Source organism: Chiloscyllium plagiosum, chromosome 46 (assembly GCF_004010195.1).
Source record: "Chiloscyllium plagiosum isolate BGI_BamShark_2017 chromosome 46, ASM401019v2, whole genome shotgun sequence".
In the NCBI taxonomy this organism is placed as follows: domain Eukaryota; kingdom Metazoa; phylum Chordata; class Chondrichthyes; order Orectolobiformes; family Hemiscylliidae; genus Chiloscyllium; species Chiloscyllium plagiosum.
Window position 1 is genome coordinate 12219317 of NC_057755.1, and position 23569 is coordinate 12242885.

The following is a 23569-nucleotide window of genomic DNA, read 5'->3' on the forward strand; positions in this document are numbered from 1 at the left end:
GGTTTCCTCCCACAGTCCAAAGATGTGCAAGTCAGGTGAATTGGCCATGCTAAATTGCCCGTAGTGTTAGGTAAAGGGGTAAATGTAGGGGTATGGGTGGGTTACGCTTCGGCGGGTCGGTGTGGACTTGTTGGGCCGAAGGGCCTGTTTCCACACTGTAAGTAATCTAATCTAATCTAATCACCTGGAGGAAACCCACACAGACACTGGGAGAAAATGAAAACTCCACACAGACAGTTGCCCAAGGCGGGAATTGAACCCTGGTCTCTGGCACTGAGAGGCAGCAGTGCTAACCATTGTCCCACTGAGATGAGGAGACTGTGCTGCCCACTTAAGATGGAGATATTTTTTCTTAGAGAGTTAAGACTCTTTGGAACACGCTGCCTCAGCTGGTGAGGGCAGAGTCCTTGTTATATTAAAGGCTGAGTGAAATTCTTAATCTGTAACGAAATCAAGGATTGTAAGGATCATGCAGGAAAGTGGATGTGAGGAATGTCAGATCAACCATGATCCTATTGAATGGCTGGCTCAATGGGCCAGACTGCCTACTTCTGTTCCTATTTGTTTTTTGGAAACCTGGGTTTCCCAGAACTGCATCTGGAGCAATTTCTGGCACATATGCTCATCTGGGGACTGGAAATATGTGCAGCTTCCCATATGGAGCAGGAAAAGCAGTCCACTGCTTTGAGCTCTCCTGCCATGACTTAACCCTCCTGTGCTGTAACCATTCTATGTTGGCTAACTGAGAGCCAGAGTAACTCGGTGAGCCATGGTGTTTCAGTGGTTAGCACTGCTGCCTCACAATTCCAGGGACCCAGCCTTGGGTGACTGTCTGTGTGGAGTTAGTACATTCTCCCTGTGTCTGTATGTGTTTCCACTGTTTTTCCTTCCAGCGCCGGAGAATGTGCAGGTTAGGTGGATGGCCGTGCAAAATTGTCCATGGTGTCTAAGGATGTGCAAGCTAGGTGAGTTTGCCATGGGAAAATGTGAAATTATAAGAGTAAGATAGGAACTAGGTCTGGCTGGGACATTCTTTGCAAGGTCAGTGCCTACTTAGAACATAGAACAGCATACCACAATTGGGCCCTTCAGGCCACAATGTTGCGTTGAACATGATGCCAAATTATACTCATCCCTTGATTCACATAACCTTCATTGCTCACATATTCATGCACTTATGTAAAATGTCCATATCGTATTTGCCTCCTCCACCACCTCTGGCAGCGTGTTCCAGACTCATACCACTCTGTTCATTAAAAAAAAAACTAGCCCCTCTCAGCTCCTTTGCACTTGTCTTCCACCCCACTCCACCGTCCCCCCGAACCTTAAATGTATGCACCCCTAGTAGACAATTCAAATCTGAGAAAAGGATTCTGACTGTCATCACCATCTATGCGTCTCATAATTTTGTAGACTTGATCCCCAAGATCCCTGTATACGTCAGTGCTATTCAGGATCCTGCCATTAACTGTATACTTAACATTTAATCTCCCAAATTGCAGTACCTCACTCACCCATGTTAAACTCCATCTACTATTTCTCTGCCTATATCACAATTGGTCTGTATCCCGCTGTATCCTTTGACAACCTTCTATATTATCCATAACTCCCACCAACCTTTGTGTTGTCTGCCAGCTTACTAACTCACCCATCTGCATTTTTATCCAAGTCATTATATCATAAACAGCAGAGGTCTCGGTAGTCATGGACCTCCACCATTACTCCAATTCTGAATCCATGTGGCCAAGTCACCGTGGATCCCATGAATCTTAATCTTCTGGGTGAGCCTAGCACGAATGGGCCAAATGGCTCTTTACTTTTGGAAGATTGTGCCCCCGGTTATTGACACCTGTACTAAGGGTAAACATTTCTCCCAGTCGACCCTTGGATCTCTATACACCTCAATCAGGTCTTTTCTCAGTCTTTCCTCCTCCAAGGAAAACAACCCCAGTTTATGCAATCTCCTTTCATAACTAAAACTCAGCAGCCCAGGCAACATCCTGGTGAATCGCTTCTACATCCTTTCTATTGCAAAGACATCCCTCCCACAGTGTGGTGACCAGAACTGTACGCAATACTCCAGCTGTGGTTTAACCAATGTGTTAAAATCTTAATTTAAAACTCCATGCTTTTGTATTCAATGCCTTGACTAATTAAGTCAAATATCTTCCACTATCTTCAATGATCTATAGACATGCACACCAAGATCTCTCTGCTCCTATGTACTTGTAGGGTCCTGCTATTCAATGTGTAATCAAAATGCTATTCAAAATGTATTAAATTCCATCTGCCACTGTTCAACCTATCTGACCATATCATCTTGTAGCCTAAGGCTATCCACCTCGCTATTTGTCATGCCATCAATTTACATGTGAGTTTACTGATCATACTGCTTACATATAAATCTAGATTATTAACATACACAATAAACAGCAAGGGATCCAGCATCTGTAGTTGGCTGGATTTCCAATCACAAAGAGTTTTTGACTGTCTCAAAAACACAATTTTTGAGACTGGAGAAACTCAATTTTGGGACAGGGACATCATTAGCTATTCCAGAAACAGCTGATGGAGGGACAGGACCGGCAGCACAATGTTTCAGGATATAACTGCTATAGGTTGGACAGAAAGGGAGAAGAGGAAAGGAAGTAGCATTTTTGATTAGGGAAAGCATCACAGCTGTACTTTAAAGGATATTTCTGGGGGATTGTCCAGTAAATGAGTGGAACTGAGAAATAAGTGAATGATCACTTTGAGATTGTATTGTAGAACCCCCCCCCCCCCCCCATAGCAGGAAATTGAGGAGCAAATATGTAGGGAGATCTCTGATATCTGTTTGCAATGGTAGGGAATCTTAACTTTCTAAATATAGAATAGGATTGCCATTGTGTTAAGGGTTTGGATGGGGAGAAATTTAAGTGTGGTCAAGAAAACTTTCTTTTTCAATATGTAGATATAGAGAAAAAGCAAAACTTGATCTTTTCTTGGGAAATAAGGCAGGGCAAGTGACTGAGGTGTTAGTGGGGGAGTACTTTGGGACCAATTCATATAATTCTGTTATTATAAAATAGTTACAGATAAGGATAGGCCTTGTCTAAAGTTTAAAGTTCTAAATTGGAGCAAGGCCAATTTTGGCAGTATTGGATAGGAACTTTCAAAAATTGATTGAGGGAGGCTGTTTGCAGATAATGGAATAATTGGCAAGTGGGAGGCTTTCTAAACTGAGATAACGGGAGTTTGGAGACAGTATGTGCCTGTTAGTGTGAAGGGCATGGCTGGTAGGATTAAGGAACACAGGATGGCTAGAGACATTGAGGTTCTGGTCAAGAAAAAGAAGCCTGTGTCAGATATCGACAGCTGGAATCCTATACCCCTTGAGGTATAGGAGTACACTTAAGAGGAAAACCAGGAGAATAAAAAAGGAGAGGGAATCTTTTTGGATTTTCCTTTATCCTATCAGTATATAACAGGCAAAAGTGTAATTAGGGACAGAATAAATCAATGAAGCCGACTATGTGTGCAACACAAGAAATGGGTGTCATCCTAAATTAGTATTTCTTGTCAGTATTTACTGTGGAGAAATACATGGAGGCTAGGGAACTTGGAGAAATTTGAGAAGATTTGTAGCTCTGGTTGAGGTTTTGGATGTAGATTTACTCACTGAGCTGGAAGGTTTGTTTTCAGATGTTTTGTCACCATACCAGGTAACCGCTTCAGTGAGTTCCATAGTGTTGATGATGTCATTTCCTGTGGTGAACTCACTTCCATTCTTTTTCTCAGGGGGTGGTAAATGGGATCCAAGTCAATGTGTTTGTTGATAGAGTTCTGGTTGGAATGCTATGCTTCTAGGAATTCTTGTGCATGTCTCTGTTTGGCTTGTCTTGTCTTAGGATGGATGTGTTGTCCCAAAGTGGTGTCCTTCCTCATCTGTATGTAAGGATACTAGTGAGAGTGGGTCATGTCATTTTGTGGCTAGTTGATGTTCATGTATCCTGGTGGCTAGTTTTCTGTCTGTTTGTCCAGGCAGTCAGACAAGCAGTTGCACCAATATTGAGCAGGAAAAAGGAAACAGACTCAATACAGAAAGAAGAAAAGCACTAAAAAGATGAATAAAAGATAAAAACATTGTTATCCTACCTGCAGACAAAGGACGCTTGACAGTTATCTTAAATCAAAGTGACTACTTGCAGATGCCAATACTTACCAAGTGACGATAGACCCGACCCCACAACTAGAGAACCGAATCACAACCCTACTCAAAACAATTTCAGAAATCTGGAGAAATAAATAAGACCGATTTTCCAAAATCTGAAACCAGACGGATCCAACCCACCAAGCTTCTGCCGATTATCCAAAATTCACAAACCAGAAGGCCCCCTCAGACCCATAGCCTCGCTACCTGGGACACCAACTTACAGACTGGCCAAGGAACTACACCAAAGATTAAAACACTTAGTAGAAGACTCAGCCACTCCATCCACGCCACCCAAGAATTCCTGAAGACCATCAAAGACACCAAGATAGAAGAGGATGAAATAATGGTCTCCTTTGATATAACAGTACTGTTCACATCCATCAACATCAACCTGACCAAGGAAACACTGACTACATTACCAGAAGAACCAGAACACATACACCAAACGCCACCAGCTTCATCAACAAGGACAGTATCGTCAAGCTAGTGGACTTGTGCTTTACCACCCACTTCACCTTCAACAACAAAATCTACAGACAAATCAACGGATAACACATATGGGATCTCCAATATCAGGGTTCTTGGCAGAGGCAGTAATGCCGAGACTCGAACAAACAGCTCTACTGACCATCCAACCCAAACTGCCACGTGGATGACACTTTTGTCATCACTAAACAAAACAAATTAGAGGAAACCTTCAAGACCATTAATAATACCCTTAACTGGCGTAAAATTCACTAAAGAGGAGAACAACAACAAACTGCCAATCCTAGATGTTGCAGTAGAGCGAACAACCAATGCTTCAAATCAGCATCAACAGGAAAACAAAAGATATGGACCAAATACTGAACTACAGCAGCAATCATCTCGACATCCATAAACAAAGTTGCATTAGAACATTATTTCAACAAGCCACCACACACACTGCAGCAGAGGAACGACACAACAGAGGAAAATTACCTATACAGTGCATTCAAAAAGAACGGGTACACAGTGATTTCTCAGCAACAATCCCAAACAAACGCCCAGAAACCCTAGCTACACTCACCTACATGAAAGACATCTCAGAAATGACTGCCAGACTACTTGGACCCCTTGGCATCATGGTAGCCCATAAACCCATCAACACAAAAATAGCAGCTAATGAACTTGAAAGACCCTATACAGACAACAAGCAACCAGTAATGTCATTTACAAAATACCTTGCAAGAACTGTAACAAACACTACATTGGACAAACAGGCAGAAAACTAGCCAGCAGTGTGGAGGAACAGCGGGATCTTGGTGTGCAGGTACATAGATCCCTTAAAATTGTCACCCAGGTGGACAGAGTTGTTAAGAAAGCATATGGTGTTTTGGCTTTTATTAACAGGAGGATTGAGTTTAAGAGCTCTATAAAACTTTGGTTAGACTGCACTTGGAATAGGGAGAGAGAACAGTTAAATGCGTGGCTAAGGGATGGTGCAGGAGGGAGGGATTCGAGGGCTGAAGGGCCTGTTCTGTGTTTTAAATCTAGTATTGCCTGTCCCCTCATGAGCTCCACCACAAGCTGCTTCAAAAAGCCATCTCATACACATTCCACAAATTCCTTTTCTTACAATCCCTACCAACCTGATGTCCTCAATCCACCTGCATATTGAAATCCCCCATGATTACTGTAACTTTGCCTTTCTTATGCTCCTTTTCTATCTCCTAGCGTCTCTTGCGCCCAGTTCCTGACTACTGTTTGGAGGCCTGTGCATAACTCCTACTGTAGATTTCTTTTACCATTTCGGTTCCTCAATTCTTCCCACACAAATTCTACATCATCTGACCCTACTTTATTGCTTACTATTGATTTAATTCAATTTCTTACTAATAAGATCACCCCAACCCCTCAGCCCACCTGTCTATCTTTTTGATAAAATGTTAACCCTTGGATATTCAGCTCTCAATTCTGATCGCCTTGCAGCCACATCTCTATGATGCCCACCATGTCAATCCTGCCAATTTCGATCTGTGCCACAAGCTCATTTACTTTATTCCTTATACTGTGTACATTCAGATATAATACCATCAGACCTGTATTAACAGGCCCTCTTCTCATTGTCATTTGTTTGTCCAGTGTGCTTGAAGTTTGATTGTGAACCCCTTCCAAACACCCTGTCCTATTTGTGTCAATGCTAGAGACTTTAATAACCTCTCCTAAGTTCTCTTTCCCTGTCATTTCTTTCATATTTTACCATGCATTTGAATCCAGCCCTACAGATGTTAACCTGCTGCTTTGTTTCCCACTGGGGGATGTTTTACCCCTTTCCTCCCCCGCACTTCCTAGTTTAAAGTCCTCTTGACCAGCCCATTTATTTTTCTCGCTGGAACATTGGTCTCAGCTCGGTTCAGGTGGAGACCGCCCCAGCAGTACAGATCCCTCTTGTTCGAATTCTGATGTCAGTGCCCCATGAAAAGGAACCCCTGTTTCCCACATCACTCTTCTGGCCATGTGTTTACTTCCCTTATTCTCGTGTCCCTATGCCAATTTGCACATGGTTTAGGCAGCAATCCGGAGATTATAACCCTTCAGGACCTGTTCATTAATTTTGTTCCTAGCTCCTGATAATCCCTGAACAAGTCCTCTTTCCTAGTTTTGCCGATATTGTTTGTTCTGGCATGGACTACAACAACTGGATCCTCCCCCTCCCTCTCCAATCTTTTTTCAAGCTGGTCAGAGACATTCCTTACCCTGGCAGCGGGCAAGCGACACACCATGCAGGACTCTCGATCCTGCTTACAAAGGATACTATCTATCCCCCTAATTATAGAATCCCTTACAACTACCACTTGTCTTTTTGCTCCTGCTTCTTAAATGGCCTCCCGTCCCATGGTGCAGTGGTCAATTGATTCATTCTCCCTGCAGCCCTTTTCCTCATTCACACAGGGAGCAAATACCTCGTACCTGTTGGACAAGGTCAAGAGCTGAGGCTCCTCTGTTCCTGAATGCAGAATCCCTCGACCTGCCTCACTTGCAGTGACACCCTACTTACCAAATTTGAAATAATTAATCTACCAGATGCGACTGTATCCTGAAACAAAGCTTCCAGGGAACTCTCCTCCTCCCAGATGTGCCACAGTGTTTGAAGCCCATCTCATCAATTCAGAGCCGGACTTCTTCCAGCAAGCAACACTAAGAGACATTATGACCACAACCTTTAATTATTCAGTGTGTTACCATCATTGAATCCGCCACTCTCAATATCCTGGAGGTTACCATTGACCAGCAACTCATCTGGACGCACCACCTGGGGTGGCACGGTAGCTCAGTGCTTAGCACTGCTGCCTCACAGCACAGGGGGCTTGGGTTCATTTCCAGCTTTGGGCAAATGTCTATGTGGAGTTTGTACATTCTCCCATGTCTGCAAGGGTTTCCTCCAGGTGCTGTGGTTTCCTTTCTCTGTCCAAAGATGTGCAGGTTAGATGGATTAGCCATTAGCCATGCTAAATTGTCCATTGTCTGGGGATGTGTAGGTTTGGCGATTAGCCGTGGGGGTTGCAGGGACAAGGTAGGGAGATGTTTTTTGGTGGGATGCTCTTCGGGGGATGGTGTTGGACATGTTGGGCTAAAGGGCCTCTTTCCAAATAGTAGGGATTCTATATAAACACAGTGACTGCACGAGTAGCTCAGAGGCTCGGAATACTGCATTGAATAAATCAACTCTTGACTCCCTAAACCCTGTCCATGATCTACATGGCACAGGTGTGATGGAGTACTCCCCACTTTACTGTAAAAGTACAGCTCCAGTAGCACTCAAAAAGCTTCACATCATCCAGGACAAAGCAGCACACTTGATTGGCACTGCACCCACTTTGTTCACCATCGACATTTAGTAGTGATAGTGTGTATATCTACAAAATACACTGCAGAAATTCATGAAAGATCCTTAGCCCCTTCCAAATCCAGAGCCACTTCCATCTAGAAGGACCAGGACAGCAGATACATCAGAACACCACCACCTGCAAGTGTCTCCAAGCCAGTCACCATCCTGATTTAGAAATGTGTCATTCTTCTTTACTGTCACTGGGTCAAAATCCTGGAATTCCCTCCCTAATAGCATTGTGGGTCTCCTTACTGTCCATGGGCTGCAATGGCTCAGAAAGGCAGCTGACTCCCACCTTCTCACAGGGCAACAATGGACAGGCAATAAATGCCAGCTAGCCAGCAACACCCATGTTCCATGAGTGAATCAATCTAAAAACGTTCTAGTTATTCAAAACTTGAGGTAATTTTCCTTCACTACCAGATCTGCATGTTTCATTTAACTGTTCCAGTCTCATAAGCTGCGATGCTTTTTTTCCCACGAGCACTCACGCTACCAAGATTTTCTCAGTCTTCCATTAAAAGTTTTTGCAGATTTACAATGAAATATCTCTCGTCTGGATGTTTTCATAAACAACAACCTTTACATTGAGGAAACCTATTCCCTTAACCGTCTTCAACAATCTCTGTTTCTAGGAGAATGTATTAAGACTATAAGAAATAGAGCCAGGAGCATACCTTCCAGCCACTCGAGCCTGCTGGTCCAACATTCCTTGATACGTGGCTGATCCAACAGTCCTCATTCCACTTCCTTGCCCCTTTCCCTGTAGCGCTTGATTCTCCAACTGATCAAGAATCTATCTCAGTTTAAACATACACAAGAACTCTGTCTCTACAGCAGTCAGCTATTACGAGGGGGCATAGCTTTAAATTAAGGGGTGGTAGGTATAGGACAGATGTTAGGGGTAGATTCTTTACTCAGCGAGTCGTGAGTTCATGGAATGCCCTGCCAGTAGCAGTGGTGGACTCTCCCTTTTTATGGGAATTTAAGCGGGCATTGGATAGGCATATGGAGGATAGTGGGCTTGGATCGGTGCAACATCGAGGGCCAAAGGGCCTGTACTGCGCTGTATTTTTCTATGTTCTGGTCGCCCTATTATAGGAAAGATGTGGATGCTTTGGAGAGGGTTCAGAGGAGATTTACTAGGATGCTGCCTGGAATGGAGGGCTTATCTTACGAAGAGAGGTTGACTAAGCTCAGACATTTTTCATTTGGGAAAAAGGAGGAAGAGAGGGGACCAAATTGAGGTGTACAAGATAATGTGAGGTATAGATAGAGTTGATAGCCAGAAACTTTTTCCCAGGGCAGAAATTGTTAACACGAGGGGTCATAGTTTTAAGCTGTTTGGCGGAACGTATAGAGAGGATGTCAGAGGCGGGTTCTTTACGCAGAGTTGTGAGAGCATGGAATGCGTTGCCAGCAGCAGTTGTTGGAAGCGAGGTCATTGGGGATATTTAAGAGACCGCTGGACATGCATATGGTCACAGAAATTTGAGAGTTCGTACATTAGGTTTACCTCACATGAGGATCAATGGTCGGCACAACATCGTGGGCTGATGGTCCTGTTCTGTGCTGTACTGTTCTATGTTCTATGATACATGAACACCAACTAGTCACAAACTGACATGATACACTCTCTCTGGTATCCTTACATACAGATGAGGAAGGACACTACTTCAACTGGGACAACCCATCCAACCTAGGACAAGCCAAACAGAGAGACACGAGAATTCCTAGAAGCATGGCATTCCAACCAGAACTCTATCAACAAACACATTGACTTGGATCCCATTTACCACCCCCTGAGAAAAAGAACATGAAATTACATCACCAACCTTAGGAAACTCAAACATATAAATAGAAAGTTGGCTACACCACCAGTGCTTCATTCAGAGGTTCACTGAAGATGTTAACTAGCATGGTGATGAAACGTCTATAAACTAACCTTCCAGCTCAGTGAGCAAACCTACAGCCACAACTTTGAGAAATAAATAGCGAAGTCTTGAAAAGAGTGTACATTACAGAAGAGGAGGTACTGGAGGTCTTAAAGTACATAACCGTAGAAAGTCCTTGGAACCTGTTCAAGTGTATCCCAGAACACTCTAGGAAGCTAGGGGAGAAACTTTTGGCCCCCTCGCAGAGATATTTATATCATTGACAGCCACAGGTTAGGTGCCCAAAGACTGGAGGGTGGCTCATGTCATTGTTGAATAAACGCTTCAAGGAAAATCCAGGGAGTGTTCAAAGTTTGTGCGAAGATTTGTAGCTCGGGTGCTCGTTGTTGTGGTTCTGTTCACCGAGCTGCAAGTTTTTGTTGCAAACGTTTCGTCCCCTGGCTAGGCAACATCATCAGTGCTTGGGAGCCTCCTGCGAAGCGCTTCTTTGATGTTTCCTCCGGTGTTTATAGTGGTCTGTCCCTGCCGCTTCCGGTTGTCAGTTTCAGCTGTCCGCTGTAGTGGTTGGTATATTGGGTCCAGGTCGATGTGTTTGTTGATGGAGTTTGTGGATGAATGCCATGCCTCTAGGAATTCCCTGGCTGTTCTCTGTCTGGCTTGCCCTATGATAGTAGTGTTGTCCCAGTTGAATTCATGTTGCTTGTTGTCTGCGTGTGTGGGTACTCAGGATAGCTGGTCGTGTCGTTTCGTGGCTAGTTGATGTTCATGTATGCGGATTGTTAGCTGTCTTCCTGTTTGTCCTATATAGTGTTTTGTGCAGTCCTTGCAAGGTATTTTGTACACTACATTCGTTTTGCTCATGTTGGGTATCGGGTCCTTCGTTCTGGTGAGTTGTTGTCTGCTAACAATTCGCATACGTGAACAGAACCACAACAAAATCCAGGGAACTATAGACCGATGAGTCTGACATCAGTGGGTGGCTATTTGTTTGAGATGATTCTGAGAGACAGGATTTACATGCATTTGGAAAGGCAAGGACTTATATAGGATAGTCAGCATGGCTTTGTGCGTGGGTGATTATGTCTCACTAGCTTGATTTTATTTATGAAGACATCACCAAGATGATAAATGAAAGCAGAGCAGATGTCTACGTGGACTTTAGCAAGCCCTTCAACAACGTTCCACAAATTAATTGGTTAGTAAAGTTAAATCACATGAGATCCAGAGAAGGTAATTGAAGAGTACGATGGGATCTTGATCAGCTGGGCCACTGGGCCAAGGAGTGGCAGAGAGAGAGTTTAATTTAGATTAATATGAGGTGTTGTCTTTTTGGTAAGACAAACCAGGGCAGGGCCTACACAGCTAATAGAGACCTGGTAAGTGTTGTCGAACAGAGAGACTTGGGCGTCGTGGTACATAGTTCCTTGAAAGTGGCATCACTGGTAGACAGGGTGGTGCAGAAGGTGTTTGGCTCGCTTGCCTTCATTGGTTAGAGCATTGAGTACAGGAGTTAGGACTTCATGTTACAGCTGGTAAGGCTGTATTTGGAGTACTGTATCCAGTTCTGATTATCCTGCTATATGAAGGATGTTATTGAACTGGAAAGGGTGCATAAACGATTTAAGAGTGCTACAGAGACTGGAGAGTTGAGTTATAATGGCTGGGACTTTTTTTAACCCTGGAACATAGGTCACATAATCATGAGAGGCATAGATAAGGTGAATAGCCAAGGTATTTTCCCCAGGGTAGAGGAGTCCAAAACTAGAGGGCATAGGTTTAGTTAAGAGGGGAAAGATTTGAGACCTGAAGGACAATATTTCAGTGCAGAGGTTGGTGCGTGTATGCAACAAATTGCCAGAAAAAGTTAGAGGTGAGAACGATTACAACACTTAAAATACATTTGGAAGGCACATCAATTGGAAAGATTTGGAGGCAAATGGAACTAGTTCAGTTTGGGAAACCTGGTTGGCAAGTTTCCATGTTGTATGACTCTAACTGTTAAGACTCTATTTGGCAGCATCTGTGGAGAGAAAGCAGAGTTAACATTTTGTATCCAGTGACCTTTCTTAAGAACTGCCTTTTGACTTTCACACTCTGCTTCCTGCTGCTAAGCAAGTTTTGGGTCCATTTTGTCAATTGTCCTCAATCCCATAGGCTATGAGCTGCCATGTAAAACGTTATTAAAAACCTTGTTACTGGCTGCATGTAGACTATACCAACTGCACTATCCTCATCTACATAGTTCAGTCACCTATCAAATTTATTCAACACTATCTCATCCCTTCCAAAGTCACGCTGACTGTCCCAGATTAAGCCTTGTTTCTCCAAATGGAGTTTAATTTTGTCCCTCAGATATTTTTCTAATAATTTCCCTACCTCTGATGTTAGATTCATTGGCCTGAGGTTTCATGATTCATTTCTAACAGGTTCTTAATAATGGTACCATGGAACTCTTCAGTCCTCTGGCACCTCTCCTGTGCCCAGAATTTAAAAACTAATGTTAGAGCCCCTGCAATCTCTTCTCTCTCTCTTCTCTTCCCAGCCTTCCACAGCAGCCTGGGATAGGTCTCATCAGGGCCTAGGGATTTATTATGTATTCTGGATGCACACACAGGTTGCTGCCTTGGTTCCTGATAAGCTGTACTCTTTCCCGCATCCGCCGTACCTCTTGCAAAAATGCCATCCCGTATTCCCAATTCCTCCGCCTCCGCCGTATCTGCTCCCAGGAGGACCAGTTCCACCACAGAACACACCAGATGGCCTCCTCCTTCTTTAGAGACCGCAATTTCCCTTCCCACGTGGTTAAAGGTGCCCTCCAACGCATCTCATCCACATCCCGCACCTCCGCCCTCAGACCCAACCCCCCCAACCGCAACAAGGACAGAACGCCCCTGGTGCCCACCTTCCACCCTACCAACCTCCGCATAAACCAAATCATCCGCCGACATTCCCCCCACCCCCAAACAGACCCCACCACCAGGGATATATTTCCCTCCCCACCCCTCTCCGCCTCCAAACAGACCCCACCACCAGGGATATATTTCCCTCCCCACCCCTCTCCGCCTCCAAACAGACCCCACCACCAGGGATATATTTCCCTCCCCACCCCTCTCCGCCTCCAAACAGACCCCACCACCAGGGATATATTTCCCTCCCCACCCCTCTCCGCCTCCAAACAGACCCCACCACCAGGGATATATTTCCCTCCCCACCCCTCTCCGCCTCCAAACAGACCCCACCACCAGGGATATATTTCCCTCCCCACCCCTCTCCGCCTTCCGCAAAGACCGCTCCCTCCGTGACTACCTGGTCAGGTCCACGCCCCCCTACGACCCACCCCCCCATCCTGGCACTTTCCCCTGCCACCGCAGGAACTGTAAAACCAGCGCCCACACCTCCTCCCTCACCTCCATCCAAGGACCTAAAGGAGCCTTCCACATCCATCCTCTCCACGCTTCAGGCTCTCTGCCTTTATTCCTGATGAAGGGCTTTTGCCCGAAACGTCGATTTTGCTGAAGCTCCTCGATGCTGCCTGAACTGCTGTGCTCTTCCAGCACCATTGATCCAGAATCTGGTTTCCAGCATCTGCAGTCATTGTTTTTACCTTGTATTCTTTCCCTGGTTATTCTCTCATCCCGAATATACTTCAAAGAAAATCCAGAAGTGTGTTTTTTTAATGTTACATGCAAGTAATTTTTCATGCCTCCTCTTCATTCACCAAGTTTTTTTTTTAAAAGCTGGCCTTATCCATCCTTTACTACTCTCGGGCATGTGCTGTTTTCAGCCTTTGGTATCCATCATAAGCTTCCTTTTTTTTTCCATTGTCCAATCCTTAACAAACCTTGACATCCAAGGTTCTCTGGACTTGTTGGTCTTAGTTTTCACTTTTATGGGAAAGTGTTGTCCCTGCACACTTTTCTTTCTTTTTTGAATAACTCCCATTACTCTATAGATCTTTCTGCAATAGTTAATTCCAGTTCAGTTTGGGCAGAACCTGTCTTGTATTAAAACCCAGCCCCACCCCTACAAAACTACAGACATATGCGTGTACTCACTCTTACCACACTGAGATGCACTCACTCTTACCGCACTTCAGAACATTTATTTCACTTCAATCTTTGTTTATTCATTGTGGCCCATTCCTATGCTGTTCTGTTTTTATCCATAATTACCTCAAATTCTACTGAATATTAAATACTAGCATCAAAGTGCTCCTCCACTGCATCTAACACTTGCCTAGCTTTCTTCCCTAAAATTAGGTCCAGCACCACTTTAGGGTCTAGTAAAATTATTAAGCCTTTGCATTCTCAATGCTGATTTGTTCAAGTATATCACAACACCTTCCCTGACTTTTTTTATATGCACACCAGCCTTCTCTATAGTGAATACGGATGTTTTATCTATATATTAGGATATAGTATGTTTGTAGGATTTTTATGTGCTGGCTTAAAGACTGTCCTGGGCACATTTTGCCCCTCTAAGACTTTTACACTTTACACTTAGTGGGCGGCACGGTGGCACAGTGGTTAGCACTGCTGCCTCACAGCGCCTGAGACCCGGGTTCAATTCCCGCCTCAGGCGACTGACTGTGTGGAGTTTGCACGTTCTCCCCGTGTCTGCGTGGGTTTCCTCCGGGTGCTCCGGTTTCCTCCCACAATCCAAAGATGTGCAGGTCAGGTGAATTGGCCATGTTAAATTGCCCGTAGTGGTAGGTAAGGGGTAAATGTAGGGGTATGGGTGGGTTGCGCTTCGGCGGGTCGGTGTGGACTTGTTGGGCCGAAGGGCCTGTTTCCAAGCTGTAATGTAATCTAAAAAAAAAAAATCCCAGTCAATATTAGACAAATTGATATACCATATTATTTACCAGATTAGATTCCCTAGAGTGTGGAAACAGGCCCTTCAGCCCACCAAGTCCACACCAAGTCTCCGAAGAGCAACCCACCCAGACCCATTTCCCTCTGACTAATGCAGCTAACACCATGGGCAATTTAGCATGGCCAGTTCACCTGCCCTGCACATCTTTGGACAATGGGAGGGAACCAGAGCACCTGGAGGCAATCCATGCAGACACTGGGAGCATGTGCAGACTCCACACAGACAGTCGCCTGAGGCTGGAATTGAACCTGGGACCCTGGTGCTGTGAGGCAGCGGTGCTAACCACTGAGCCATCCTGTCGCCCATGTACTATTATGCTATTATTTTTATGCTTCTGAGGTTTGCCTACATATGTCTTTCTGTCTCTTACTCACTGTTTGGGAGTGTATTGTACATCCCTAGAATACTGCTGTATTTTTTGTTTCTGGACTCTCATTTTTGAAGGCTTCCCACCTTCCAGTCATCCCTTTACACTTAAATTCCTCACCATCTAAGCCTTTAACACTATGGCAGTCCCAGTCTTTGCTTCTCAATTTCCTACCGATCACTTGGGCAGGTCTAAAGTGCAGTCCCAACAAGGTGATCATCCCCTTCTTATTTCTCAGTTCCACCCAAATAAGTTCACTGGACATACTCCTAAGAACATCCTTCCTCAGTGCAGCAGTAATGTTATCCTTAATCAAATGCCTCATTACCCCTCCTCTCTTGCCCTTCTTTCTGTCGTTCCTACAGCATTCATACCCTAAATATTTGGCTGCCAGTCCTGTCCATCCCTGAGTCACATCTCTGTAACAGCTGTAATATCCCAGTGCTATGTTCCCAATTCATCTGCCTTACTCGTCAGACTCTTGGATTGAAATAAAAGCAATTTAAATTATCAGCCCTACTCATTCATGAAAAATAAAAACAGGAGTAGTAGGCTATCTGACCCTTTTGAGTCTGTTCTGCAGATCATCCAAATCCGTAAACTGTTCCTGCTTCAACCACCGCCACCCCCACCGACGCATATTCTTTGATTTCCATCGCCTGAAGTGCTATATCCAATTCCTTGGCTCCCAGGTAGTGGAACGGCTTAGAGAGAGAGAGAGATTCTACAAAAAAAATCATCCAAAGCCACTCACTGTACCTTCTGCAAGCACCTGGGGAAATGATCATGGCTGGTCATCCAAGTCTGTATCCTGTTCCAGATTTCTCCTTTTATGCTTTGGTTCCTTTATCCATAAGAACCATATCTAACCCCTCTTTGTTTTGGCCTCACTGTTTCATATGGCAGTGAATTCTACATTCTGGGAAAAGAAACTTTTCATCTCAGTCCTAAATGGCCTACCCTGTCTCCTTAGATTGTAACCCAGGTTCTCGATGCTGCGTCATCAGGAACATGCTTTCTACATTTAACTAGTCTAGTCTGTTATAAATTTTAAAGATTTCTGAGAATCTCCCTCATTCTTCTAAACTCCAGTCAATATAGTCCTAACAGGTCTAGTTTCTCCATTTGTCAGTGCTGCCATCCCAGAAATCAGTCTGGTAAACCTATGTTGCATTCACTCCATAGCTAGAACATCTCTTCCTCAAATAAGGAGACCAAAAATGTGTACATATTCCAGCTGTGGTCTCACCAAGGCCTTTTAGAATTGCAGCAAGACATCCAATCCTCTCGCTATGAGACAAGATCTATATGTATTTAGATGCAAATGAACTTAGTAGTGATAGAGAGCATGGTTTAGTGCAGAGGACGATGTGCCTTATTAACTTGACTGAGTTTTTTTTTTGAGGTGGTGATTGAGGGAAAAGTGGTTGAGGTTATCTACATGGACTTCACTAAAGCCTTTGACAAGGTTCCTCTTGGCAGACTGGTACAAAAGGTGAAGTTACATGGTAGCAGGGGTGAACTGGCAAGATGGATACAAACTGGCTTAGTCATAGGAGGCAGAGGGTAGTGGTGGAAGGATGCTTTTTGAATGAAGGGTTGTGACTAGTGGTGTTCCACAGGGGCCTCTGCTGTTCGTGGTGTACATTAATGATTTGGAAGAAAGTGTAGCTGATCCAATTAGTAAGTTTGCAATCAAGACAAAGATTGGTGGAGTTGTGAATAGATTGTCAGAGGATAGAACAGGATAGAGATCAGTTGGAGGCATGGTCAGAAAAATGCCACAGTTGTTCAGTGGCACTGCTGCCTCACAGCGCCAGGGACCCAGGTTTGATTTTACCCTTGGGTAACTGTGTGTGGAGTTTGCTCATTCTCCCTGTAACTGCCTAAGTATCCTCCGGGTGCTCTGGTTTCCTCTCATCCAAAAATATGCAGGTTAGGTGGATTGGCAATGCTAAATTGCTTCATGATGTGCAGGGTAGGTAGATTAGCCATGGGAAATACAGGATTATAGGAATAGGTTTGAGGGAATGGGTCTAGGTGGGATGCTTGTCAGAGGGTCAGTTTGGTCTCAATGGGCTGAAAGGCCTGCTTCTGGACTGCAGGAATTCTTAAAATAAAAAAGTGATGCATTTTGGAAGGTGGAAGTTAAAGTGGATGGCGGAACCTTTAGGGATATTGATATGCGCAGTGATCTGGGTGTGCAGATCCACAAATCACTGAAGATGGCAGTGCAGGTAAATAAGGTAGTGGGAAGAAAAGCCTGTGGCATGCTTGCCTTCTTTGGAAGGGGCATTGACTATAAAGATAAGCAAGTTATGCTGCAGCTTCATAGTACTTTCTAGTTAGGCCACACTTGGACTATTGCATCCAGTTCTGATCACCACTCTAACAGAAGAATGTGAATGCTTTGGTGAGGGTATAGAAACAGTTTACCAGATGTTGCCTGATACGGGAGATTTTAGCAATGGAGAAAGGTTGGATAGACTGGGTTTGTTTTCACTGGAATTCAGGAGGTTGAGGGGACAGAAGATAGAAGTCTATAAGATTGTGAATATCATGGATAGAATGGAAAGTATGAGGCGTTTTCCCCAGGATGGAGGGGTCAATTACTAAGGGACACCAGTTCAAGGTATGGTGGATGAATTTTGAAAGAGTTGTGCAAGGCAGGTTTTTCACACCAAGGGATGGATGTGCCTGGAACACACTGCCAGAGAAGTTGGTAGAAGCAGATACAATAGCAGCATTCAGAAAGCACCTGGACAACTACGTGAATAGGAAGGGAATAGAGGGATACAGATCCTGTAAGTGAAGACAGTTTTGGTATGGAAGGGCAATTGTGTCGGCGCAGGCTTGGTTGGCAGGAAGGCATGTTCCTGTGATGCGTTTCCTCCTTCACCCGCATTGTCTTTCTGCTGTACAAGGACATCCAGATCTGCTACCCTTCATTTATCTATCACTATTCAGTAACCTGTTTTTCTGTTTATGACCGAAGTGGATAATCTTACATAATACTTCATTTACCATGCATTGGTCCACTCAGTCAGCTTGCCCGAATTATACTGAAGCATCTCTGCATCTTCATTTCAGCTCACCCTCCCATCCAGCTTGTGTCATCTGCAAACTTGGAGATATTTCACCTGATTCCATCAACAAAATTATTAACATATACATTATGAATAGCTGGGGTCCAAGCAGTGAACCCTGCAGTACACCACTGGTCATATTCTTCCTCTTGGAAAAAGGTTTCTTGTTTGCCAGCCAGTCGTAAGTCCATGTTAATATACTACCCCAGGCTACATGCTACTCCCTTATGTGGAACCTTATCGAAAGCCTTCAGAAAGTCCGAGTAAACCACTTCCACAGGTTCCCCCTTATTAAATCTGCTAGTTATATTATTTCAAAATTCCAGTAGATTTGTCAAGCATTTCCTTTCATAAATCTATGCTGACTCTGACTAATCCTGTCACTGCTTTCCAAGTATTCTGCTGTTAACTTTTTTTAATATAATGGAGTCTTGCCTGACATTGGGGGAAAATGTAACCGATCTATAATTTCCTGTTTCTCGTTCTATCCTTTTCTTTAAATAGTGGGGTTACATTAGCTATACTCCAATCCATAGGAACTGTTTGAGGCTAAAGAATCTTGAAAGATGATCACTAATGTATCCACTACTCTAGGGCCACTTCTTAAGTACTCTGGGATGTAGATTATCTGCCCTCCTATTTGTACTGATTTCTTTTAGTTTAACCCTCCTCTTGCCAGACCTTGTGTTTCTCAACATTTTTGGGACATTTGTGTCCTTCTTTGTGAAGACAGAATCAAATACGTTTTTAATTGTTCTGCCATTTTTGTTCTGAATTATTCATGTGTTTCTGATATTTGTGTGGCATGATGGCTCAGTGGTTACAATTGCTGCCTCTCAGCGCCAGGGACCCTGGTTCGATTCCTGCCTCAGATGACTGTCTGTGTGGAGACAGTCTACATCCCAGAGTTTGCACATTCTCCCTGTGTCTGCATGGGTGTCCTCTGGATGCTTTGGTTTCCTCCCATAATCCAAAGATGTGCAGGTCAGGTGAATTGACCAGGCAAAATTGCCCATAGTGTTAGGTGCATTCATAATGGGTAAATATAGGGTAGGGGAATGGGTCAGGGTGGGTTCTTTGGATGGTTGGTGTGGACTTGATGGGCCGAAGGGCCTGTTTCCATACTGTAGGGAATCTAATCTAATCAAAAAAATCTAATTTGTCTTAACTAATATTTTTCTTCTTCTCCTCACATCTGTAGAACTTTTACAGTCAGTTTGTATGTTCCTAGCAAACTTTGTCATACTCTATTTTCTCCCTTTTAATCAATTCCTTTGTAATTCTTTGAAATCTAAAGTGTTCCAAATCCTTGTCTGCTGCCTATTCAAGAGTCACTTAAATGTACTTACTGTATCTGACTCGACTATCAATGCTGGCAGTGCTTCCACCCACCCACCACTCTGAATAAAGAACCTACCTCTGACATCTCCCCTAAACTTTCCTCCGATTACCTTAAAATTATGCCCCCCATTATAAACATTTCTCTGGCTATCCACTGTATCTATGCCTCTCAACATCTTGTGCACCTCTGTCAAGACGCCTGTCGTCATCCTTCACTCCAATGAGTAAAGCCCTAGCTCCCTCAACCTTTCTTCATAAGACATGCCCTCCAGTCTAGGCAGCATCCTGGTAAATCTCCTGTGCACCATCTTTTAAAGCTACAACATCTTTCCTGTAATGAGGCAACCAGAACTGAACAAAGTGTGGTCTAACTGGGACTCTATGGAGCTGCAGCATAACCTCGCAGTTCTTAAACTCAATCCCCCTGCTAATGAAAATCAGCGCACCAAATGCCTTCTTAACAACCCTGTCAACTTGGGTGGCAACTTTGAGGGATCAATGGAGATGGTCCCCATGATGCCTCTGTTCCTCCACACCGCCAAGAATCTAACAGTCAAATTCAACCTTCCAAAGCGAGTCACTTCACACTTTTCCAGGTTGAACACCATCTGCCACATCTCAGCCCAGTTCTGCATCCTGTCAACGTCTTGTTGCAACTTGCGACAGCCCTCCATGCTATCCATAAGTCTACCAATCTTCATGTCATTGGCAAACTTCCACCTCCTCATCAAATCACAGAGTAGACGTCTCCGAACAGATCCCTGCAAAACACCACTGCTCAGCAGGATCCACGCTGAATGCTTTCCATCAACCGCCACCCTCTGTCATCCATGGGCCAACCAATTCTGTATCCAGACACAGATTTGCTTGTAAACTATGCCCCTTTCCTTTCTGAATGTGCCTACCATGGGAAACCTTATCAAAAGCCTTGTTAAAATCCACGTATGCCACATCCACTGGTCTACGTTCATCAATGTATTTTGTCACATTCTCAAAGAATTCTGCCCCCTTCAAATTCATGGGAGAAAGTGAGGACTGCAGATCAGAATAGAGTGTGTTGCTGGAAAAACAGAGGGATAAGCCGCATCTGAGGAACAGGAGAATTGATGTTTCAGTCATAAGCCCTTCATCAGGAATCTGTCTGACCTAGCTCTAAAAGGCATGTTGACGATCTCAGATCAAACTATGGTTTTCCAAGTAATCATAAATCCTGTCTCTCAGATTCCTCTCCAATATTTTTCACATCACAGACGTAAGACTGAATGGTCTCTAATTCCCAGGATTATCTCTATTCCCTTTCTTGATCAAGGGAATAACATTTGCCACCCTCCAATCATTTGGTACTACTCCACTGGACAGTGAGGGCGCAAAGGTCATTGCCAAAGGTGCAGCAATCTCTTCCCTCGCTTCCTGTAGAAACCGAGGGTATATCCTGTCTGGCCCAGAGGACTTATCAATCCTTATGTTTTTCAAAATTTCCAGCACATCCTCCTTCCTAATATCAACCTTATCTAGCATATCAGTCATTCATGCTGTCCTCGGAAACATCAAGGTCCCCCTCAGTAGTGAATATTGAAGCAAAGTACATGTTAAGGACCTCCCCTTCTTTCGACTCCAGGCGCAAGTTCCACTATCCCTGATTAGACCTACCCTCACTCTAGCCATCCCCCTGTTCCTCACGTAAATGTAGAATGCCTTGGGGTTTTCCTTAATCCTACTCACTAAAGATTTTTCATGCCCTCTTCTAGCTCTTCTAAGTCCATTCTTCAGTTCCTTCCTGGCTACCTTGTAACCCTCTAAAGCCTTGTCTGATCCTTGCCTCCTCAACCTTAAATAAGCATCCTTCTTTCTCTTGACTAGATGTTCCATATGTCTTGTCACCCAAGGTTCTTTCAACCTACCATCCCTTCCTTGTCTCGGTGCTGGACAGGTTTGTCTCACTGCCAGCAGGTGCTTCCTAAACAACCTCCACATTTCTGTTGTGCATTTTCCTGAGAACATCTGTTCCCAATCTAGGTGCCCCAGTTCCTGCCTAATTCCCCCCTCTCCCAATTAAATGCTTTCTCCTACCATCTGCTCCTATCCTTATCCATGAGTATATAAAGGTTATGGAGTTGTGATCACTATCACTGCAATGCTTTCTGCTGAGAGATCGGATACCTGACATGATTCGTTGTCGAGCACCAAAACAAAAATGGCCTCCCACTGTTCAGTCTATTTACATATTGCTTCAGGAACCCTTCCTGAACACATTTGACAAAAAACTGCTCCATCCAAACTATTTGAACTAAGTAGGTTCCAATTTATATTTGGGAAGTTAAGGTCACCCATGATGACAACCCTGTTACTTCTACACATTTCCAAAATCTGCCTCTCAATCTGCTCCTCTGTCTCTGTTGCTACTTTGGGGCCTGTATTTTTTGTTAAAAAAAATCTTCCCATTAAAGTGACTTTTCCTTTTCTGTTGCTGACTTACACCCACACTGACTCTGTGGACAAACCCTCCTCGACGATCTCCCTTTCTGTAGCTGTGGTACTATCACTGATTAGCAATATTATCCCTCCTTACTGTGGTAATTGACTCCTTGATCAATATTGCAACACCCCTTCCTCTTTTGTGGCAAAGCTTTCCCGCCCACCCATCTTGCCTGAAGATTCTGTGCCCCAGAATATTGAGTTGCCAGTCCTGTTCCTCCTCCAGTAGTGTGATATCATTGTTATCATGGAGACATCTCCACGTGTCAATCAATACTCCTTCCCCATTCATCTGTTCAAACTGCCCTTGTTAATTTCTTATGATGCTGGTGAGACTGATCTTCCAATTCAGCCTTTATTACCCAGAGATATTGGTAAGGCTTCACCTGGATTGTTTTGGTAATGGTGCTCTCAAAATGCAATTAGGCAGGAATTTCAAGATAGTATCTCCAAGACAATGAAGGGCATCTTCATTATGTACTCCCTTAGCTGGAACTCTGGGAGTAGCACTCAGACCGGAGGCAGAAGTTTATAGGTTTAACACTTCACTGTACTGAAGGAGTGCCACATTATTGGAAATGTTGCTTGTTTGGAGTAAACTTTAACCTGCTCCCTCAGATGGTAGAAGGCCCCATAACACTCTAAGAGCTAGGGAGTTCTCCTGATGTCGTGGTGAATATCTCTGATCACGCATGTTCCTTCCTTCCTTTATTCTCTGCGAAAAGCTGGTCTGACATGTGAAACTCTGACCTCAACCACAGGTGGATTGCTTATCTTTATTGCAGAAACATTTTTAAAAACTCATCAAAGGATTGCAAAGGCTTTAAGTTTAAACTGCTACGCGGGATTTCCAGCCAGGAGTAAATTGACGCTGCTTTTTTTTTCTTCTTTATTTATAGCCCATTGTCGATATGGTGTCAGGAAAGTAGCATCCTGATTGTTATGGGCTTTCAGCTTTATTTTGAGATTATTTCTGAGATTCTACTTGTAAGCCAGTGATCTCATTTACTGCTTTCCTTTCCCTCCAGATATTTTCTGAGAGTAACAATAGTGCGAAGCTTAAGTGACTTGGTAAAGGAATATGATCTGATTGTGCACCAGCTCGCCACATATCCAGATGTCAACAACTCCATCAAAATGGAAGTGGGCATTGAAGACTGCTTACACATAGAGTTTGAATATAACAAATCAAAGTGAGTCACAGTGTTTGGAGATAATGCTTTAGATTTGAATCTTGGTTCTCACTTACATTGTTAGGTGTATCAGCCATTCAGTCATGCCTCTGAGTCGCAAAGTTATAGTTTCAGGTCCCACTCCAGGACTATAAGATGTAGAAGTAGTCCATTTGACCTATTGAGTCTGCTCTGTCATTCAATGCGATTGTAACTGACCTGATAATCCTCAACTCCGCTTTCTTGCCTTTACTGACAATCTTCTATATCCTTAATGACTAAAGATCTGTCTATCTCAACGTTTGAGCTTTGA

General features: G+C 44.0%; 1 protein-coding gene across 2 annotated transcripts in view; it reads left to right on the forward strand.

Annotated features, from left to right (window-relative positions):
* vps26a (VPS26, retromer complex component A) overlaps positions 1–23569 on the forward strand; it is a 75156-nt gene that overhangs the window by 38591 nt on the left and 12996 nt on the right. The window contains exon 5 of one of the 2 annotated variants that reach the window (XM_043683142.1): positions 23113–23277. The exons of the other annotated variant lie outside the window; for it this stretch is intronic. Within the exon in view, the coding sequence (XP_043539077.1) occupies positions 23113–23277 (165 nt within the window). The remainder of the gene's footprint in view (positions 1–23112; positions 23278–23569) is intronic. 2 annotated transcript variants of the gene reach the window in all.